Here is a 7,189-nt window from a genome sequence, read left to right as displayed (position 1 = left end):
GAAAGAAATGACTGGCCATCTACTTCAGAAAGATCAGCCATTAAAAACCCTGTGGAGTACATTTCTACTCTGACTCATATGGGGTTGGCATGAGCTGAAATCGACTTGTTGGCAACTGATAACTCCCAGAAGACTGGGAAGACAAGGTTATTCATCTGATTTTCCTTAAGATCCTGGCTCATCTATTGACTTGTGAGATCACTCTGAATTTTTTTGGAATCTTGCTGCTAATGTTTAAGCAACAATACTGAGCCATCTCTCTTAATTCTAATTTCAGTTCTTCAGGCCTTCAACTATTTGTGCTGCTTATAATTCCTATACCAACTTACTATCCATAATTTATTTAATCTTATACATAAGGTACACAAGGTAGAAAGAAATTGAGAAAGTGACTTCTTGAGAGATCAATTAGAAGAACTATTCCTTTGGATATTACACTTAAAAATTTAATATCGCATTTTGTGCCACAGGCCCCTGACAAGGAAGAGATTGGGGAAAGGTCAAACTCCATTTGTTCTTGGGAAAAGTGCTGGACTGATGACAGGAAAGAAGTAATATTTGTGCAATTCCCAGCCTTTACTGGGAAGAGTCTCCTCCCCACTGCAGGAATCTCCTTGAACCTATGCCAAGTCCTTCCCCATGACCCTTGGACCACCTACACATTCCTGGTATTGATTTCAGTGCCCCTCCCTCAGGTCCTCATATAGAAGCCCAGGCTTTCCACTCCTGACAAACCATTCCAGACCTCTGCAAGACAGGTAAGTGAGAGCTGCAGGAAGATGAGACCCACAACAGGGGTTTTCCCTCGCACATTATGGGGGAAGGTATAGGAGGACCCCAGTCCTCGCAGAACATAGAAGTTCAGATTCAGTAAAGGGATGGCTTGGGGGATTAGGGATACAAGTTCCTCAGTTCTCTCCAGAACTATAGAAAAGAGTGGATGTCACCAAGGTCAGTTTATTTCTAGGGGTTCAAAGGAAAAGACAAGAGATAGGGCAGGGGAGATCTCTCCATGTACTCCCTCTCTGATCACCATTCCCTTAGTGATCTCTGATTGTCTTCTCCACCCACAGACACAATGCTGTGTCCCATGGCACTCTCCAGCACGTCCTGGATGCTGCTCTCCTGTCTGTTCCTCCTATCCCAAGTCCAAGGTGAGATTTCTCTGCCTTTAACACTGACTTCCTTGTGAATGCTCAGGGACAAGAAGAGGAGAAAACCACCTGTGTAACACATGTAATTGTGACGTATATTACTACATAATCAAATGGTCTGCAACTCCCTCATCATTGCTAAATCCTCCAGTTAACTAGTTGTGGGAGTCATCAGAGTGGTTCAATAACAGTGGAATAGATGACTTCTCATTTTGTCCATGGAGTCTAATTAGTGTTGGGAGGCTGAAGAGATAAAGTATGAAGAGTCAATGATGCATTATAGAGAGACCCCAGTATAGGGACAGTCATCCAGGAAGATCTGACCATTGAAGAAGGGGGAAGGGTAAAAAGAAGGGCGATGGTCTGCCATTTAGAGTGACTGCTTCAAGATCAGGAAATTCTGAAAGAGTTGGCAAAGGTGAGAAGTGGTGAGGAGTGTGGCATCACTCCCTAGGCACTGGCCCCACAGACATTCCTTCAATGTAGCCTCTCCACCTGCTCCTTCCCAATCACCACTCTTCATCTCACCATGTTCCTCTATTTTCTTCCCACCACAGGTGAAGACACCTCAAAGGAAGATCGCTCTGCAAGGATCAGCTGTCCTAGAGGCTCCAAAGCTTATGGCTCCTACTGCTATGCCTTGTTTACGACGCCAAAAACCTGGGTGGATGCAGATGTATGTAGTGTGATGTGGGCGTGAGGATCACAGGAGAAAGTATGTGGGAAACCAGAATTGGGTTGCAGGGAGGCCTCCACTTTTCGGAGTGCCTAGGTGGTGAGAACGTGCACCTACCCAGTGAGGTCCCAACCCCCTCTCTGTCTCTTCATTCCCCACACAGATGGCCTGCCAGAAGCGGTCCTCAGGACACCTCGTGTCTGTGCTCAGTGAGCCTGAGGCATATTTCGTGGGTTCACTGGTGAAGAGCATTTCAAGCTCCTACACAAACATCTGGATTGGGCTCCATGACCCCACACTGGTGTGATTCCGTTCTTTTCTTTTTCTTTGCTCTCAAATGGCTGTTGTCACCACCCTCAGTCTTTGTCCTTTGTGCCTGCCCAGGAAGTAGTCGATGGAACCCTGGAGCTCAGAGATCCTGGGGGACATTTGGGGGGAAAAGGAGGGCCTTGAGGCCAGCTGGAGAGCTGAGTTCTGTGGAGGTTCTGGTCTACAGCTAAAGCTTCTGTGCCTCTTTTATACTTTTCTCACAGTTCTCACATGAGGCTTTGTTATTTAGTTCTCTGAGGTCAGGAGTCTGAGTAAACCATGCTGAGGAGAGCCTACATAAAGTAGATATATGTGTGTGAGTGTATATGTGTATATATATATATATATTGCTTCTATAGAACTGACATTGTTTTTGAGGTTCAGAGGCTAATCACAAATGTATCACCAAACGTTGTTTAGCCAGTAACATGCTAGTTTGAGTGGTTCGATTGGCTTAGAATTTGTCAAAAGGAGTGTAGATTTAAGGGAGAGCTTCCCAGAGGAAATGCCCTGGGGCAACACCTGGAAGAACAGACCAAATTTCCTGATGTTGGAGAGAGGATCAGGCATTTCAGCTAAGGGGATCTGACAACGGGAGTTGTATTGGCCATTCCCCTAACTTGGTTCCTTCCTTTATTTTATAGGGCTCTGAACTCGATGCAGGTGGATGGGAGTGGAGTAGCACTGACTTGATGAATTACTTTGCCTGGGAGAGAAATCCCTCCACTGTCACAAACCCTGGTTACTGTGGGACCGTGTCCCGAAACACAGGTAAGAAACAGTGGAGCAACTTGCTTCTTCTCTCCCTCTCCATTCCCTTATTGCCTGACATTCAGGAAAGGTCCATGTTGGAAAATTCAGTGTTGGAAAAGGCAATGTTGGTTTTTCTTCTACCATCCTCTCTCATCTCTCCTTTCTTTGTGTTTCCTTTACCTGAGTGGGACACTAGGGAAGATTAAAAAGAGGCTTTGAATCCTAGACCAAAATATGGGATACCTCCTCATTGGGTTCACAGGCTCTACCAATACCATCCACCTTACCTCTTTGCCTTTCCAGGATTCCTGAAATGGAAAGATTACAACTGTGAACAGAGGTTACCCTATGTCTGCAAGTTCAAGAACTAGGATGACTGAAGTTAGCAGCTAGAACTGGTTGATCATCATGGACTTGAGACCCAGTGCACAGACCCACCCAGGAAGAGAATATTCTCCCGTATGCCCTCAAGCTAACCTCCTCATTCTGAGCCTCCTTTCTCTTACCTCCTCTCAACACTCTTTTCAAGATCTTCTGTCTGTTCCATGGCCTGAGGCCTCAAAGAGGAATAATAAAATTTTATTCTGTACTTGTGTGTTCCAGTCTCATAGTCAGACCCCGAGGAGGAGAAAGTGGGTGGGGGAGCAAACACTGTGGGTTTTGTCCTTGTGCAATTTCTGTCAATCCTCAGGTAAATGATGAAATGTAAATTCCTGCTAGTATATTTGTGATGAGGGTGTGGCCCCTGCACATGGAGGGCTTAGGTTGTGGATAGACATTACTCTCCTACATGCTGTACAGCACATACATCCCCCCAGCCCAGGTCAGACGGTGTGACACAGCCCACCTTAGAGGACTCTGATGGTGCTGGAACAGTACTTTTCAAACTTATCAGGGATGAAGTTTTTTTTTTTTTTAAGTTCAGTCTATCTATCATGAGCTAATGTCAGTAAAATATAATTAAAATGAATTAATCAAAAGTGAAATGGATAAAAGAAGTAATCAAAATACAAGCCCAATTTTTTTGAGTTTTTTTTTAAAAATTCTATTGTGTTTTAAGTGAAAGTTTACAAATCAAGTCAGCCTCTCACACAAAAACTTATATACACCTTGCTACATACTCCCAGTTGCTCACCGCCTAATGACACAGCCCACTCCCTCCCTCCACTCTCTCTTTCCATGTCCGTTTCACCAGCTTCTAAGCCCCTCTACCCTCTCATCTCCCCTCCAGGCAGGAGATACCAACATAGTCTCAAGTGTCCACCTGATCCAAGAAGCTCACTCCTCACCAGCATCCCTCTCCAACCCATTGTCCAGTCCAACCCCTGTCTGAAGAGTTGGCAAGCCCAATTTTTAAAATTAGCTTTAACATACATAAAATTAATCTATAAAACGGCGATAAAATTTTCTACTGTCTTTCACTTTCTGTACTTACCTTGCCATGGCTGATTAGCAAACTATTTGGATACCAGCACCTGTCCATTGCAGTATGTGTTGCTCTGGACCTAGAGGGTCCTTGAACAGGGACCTAGTACATCCAGTGTCTTGTGCCTTGAAATATGTTCTGGCTTCAATCAGAATTGGAGTTGAGATGATCTTAATGTCTGGCAGGATTTCTCTTAATATATTTGACTGAATAAAAATTTTAATAAATGATTTTTTTGAAGAGGCTTCCCTTGTGTGAGTGAAGGGAAAAATAAAACTTACTATGAATCTGTATTATAATTAACCCCCCCCAAAAAAAAAAAACCCAATGCCATACAGCCTATTCCAACTTAAAGGGACCCTATAGGACAGAGTAGAACTGCCCCCCGTAGGATTCCCAAGAAGCAGCTGGTGGATGCAAAGTACTGACATTTTTGTTAGCAGCTGACACTTTAACCACTGCTTCCTCACTTACTGGCTATCTCATTATCTGACATCACATTTACAACAATAGTAAAAAATGTATCAGACTATTTTACACACTAAAATGTACATCTGGTAATAACTCTTTCATCTGATGGGGACATATAGCACCCACCAACATTTTCACCTGAGGGACAAATGTGTCCCATATAATATTTTGTGATCTGATGTGGTCATCCTCCATTTTCTCATAACACCAATTTTCACATAAAGACCTAGTCTTTGGAACCTCACCATGTCAATAAGTAAGGAGTGGGTACATTTACGTGTATTTCGTGTGTATCCATGTATTATTCATATGTATTAATCTGGATATTCCAAGACCTTCTACCTCATTGCCACCTGTACATAGTGACATGTTTCTATTGTGGAAAAAATATATACTTGGCTAATAAAAGTTGAGGACAAATTCCCTCATCTGGAAAGAGGTTTTTATTTGATACATGGACAAAATTATCCACGTGGACCAGGATCACCATAGCATTGTTCTTTAGGGATATTTCTTCTCAAAGAAATATATGACATGCAAGGACAATGTCTAATTTTCTTCATCTGTGCTTGCCAAATTTCCTTTACTCTTTCCAAGCTCGGCTGTCTTAACTAAAAGTCCATTTAGTACTTTTTATGGAAGCACTTTTCCATAAGTTTTCATGAATTTATGATTATAAGATGCCACAGGTCTTCATTTTCCGTCCTGGTGAAAATAATAAAATAGGTTAGAAAAGTCCGTGCTGATTGTTCTTGTGTCAGCTCATCTTTTTGTCTGAGCTCTGACTTTAGTGCCAGGTGAGTCACTGCAGCTATCAACATCAGAGCCTGTTCTTGCTTCTTGCCTTTGGAGATCCCCATTGTATAATAAAGGACTTTTTTTTTTTTTTAAGGTATCGTTTGATTTTTTTTGTGTGTGATGAAATATATATGACAAAAACTTGCCATTTTACATATACAATTTGGTAACACGAATTCCATTGCCTTTATTGTGTAACCATCACCACAATCCATTTCCAATTTTTTTGTTGCCCTTGACAGAAACTCTGTACCTCTTTAGCAATACCTCCCCACCTTCCCTTCCATTCCACCCCTGAAAACCACTAATATACTTTGGTCTCTGTGCATTTGCATATTCTGAGTATTTTGTGTAAGCGAGATCATACAAGATTTCTCATTTTGTGTCTGACTTATTGCTTTTTTTTTTATTTTATTATTGCTGAGTGAAATAAGAAAGGACATTTTCAGTTGTAAGTAAAAAAGATCGCACTGTGATTTGGCTTGGATCACGTAACCGAGAAATCTAATTTCAAAGTAAGTTTTGAGACCTGTTCAATCAGGACCCAGGTGCCCTTTTTCTGGGATTCTCTTGTCTACTCTTTTTCATATGCTTGTCTTATCTGCCTAACAAAAAACCCATTGTCCTCAAGTCATTCCAACTCATAGTGACCCCATAAGGAAGAGTAGAACTGCTGCACCGTGTTTCCAAGGCTGTAAATCTTTATAGAAGCAGACTGCCACATCTTTTTCCTGTGAAGCTGCTGGTGGGTTTGAACTACCAGACTTTTTGGTTAGCAACCATGTGCTTTAACCACTGAACCACCAGAGCCCCTACTGTCTTACATTTACAGCTCAAGGCAGTTGTCTTCAGCAACTGGGAGCTATTGATTCCTCACCAATACCAGAAGGGAGAACATATATATATTTTTCCTAAATTTATAAAAGAAATATCCTGAGGTTCACTGTTTTTTCAGGCAAAAATGAACACGTTAACATGGTCAAGAATGTCACACACTGGTGGTTGAATTTAGAATTACTGCACACCTTTGAGCAATTACTATAGCAAAGAGGATGACATTAGTTGATTGAATCACACAACTTATAGACCATCCAGGATCTTGAGGTGCAATCAATATCACCCAAGTCATTGGGAGCCTTATTCTCAGCAGGATGGGTTGTTCTCTAGAGGAACACTTGGGTGCTAATGGAAGGAGGGCTAAGAATAATGAAGCTGATTAAATACCCAGTGAATATTGCTGCACACACATTCAGGCAGAGAATTGCAAGTAGATAAGGCTTGCTATCATAATCAATTGAAGATAAAAAAATGAAAACTGTTAAAAAGTTTTGTTGTTGCTTAGTAGTCTACATTTACTACAGTACTGACATCAAAAGAATAAAAACCCATGTTTTTGTCCACAGAAAGGAGACATCCCGATTTTGGTAGATTGAAAATCAGGGGATTGATTAGCTACTTTCTTATTGTCAGTTTGCTGTTGACACTTGCCATCCATCAAACATAATTTTTCCAATTTTTATTATACTTTTGGTTGTTCCTTCTCAGTCCACAGTGTCAACTTGCAAAGTGAATGTTCCTTTATAGTTTCCCTTTGATCAAACA

The 7,189-nt window shown here is 41.8% G+C and overlaps 1 protein-coding gene across 1 annotated transcript; it reads left to right on the top strand.

Moving 5' to 3' along the window:
• The first annotated feature begins 825 nt into the window (after positions 1–825).
• On the top strand, positions 826–3,263 carry LOC100661552 (regenerating islet-derived protein 3-gamma-like). The gene is made up of 5 exons (XM_003413707.3): positions 826–1,154; positions 1,712–1,830; positions 1,994–2,131; positions 2,784–2,910; positions 3,196–3,263. The coding sequence occupies exons 1-5, from the start codon at positions 1,079–1,081 to the stop codon at positions 3,261–3,263; spliced, it is 528 nt and encodes a 175-aa protein (XP_003413755.1). The 5' UTR covers positions 826–1,078.
• Positions 3,264–7,189: the final 3,926 nt, after the last annotated feature.

The sequence above is a fragment of the Loxodonta africana genome, chromosome 15 (genome assembly GCF_030014295.1).
Source record: "Loxodonta africana isolate mLoxAfr1 chromosome 15, mLoxAfr1.hap2, whole genome shotgun sequence".
NCBI classification, from domain to species: Eukaryota; Metazoa; Chordata; class Mammalia; order Proboscidea; family Elephantidae; genus Loxodonta; species Loxodonta africana.
Note: the sequence above shows the minus strand (reverse complement) of the source record. Positions and strands in the feature narration are given on the sequence as shown.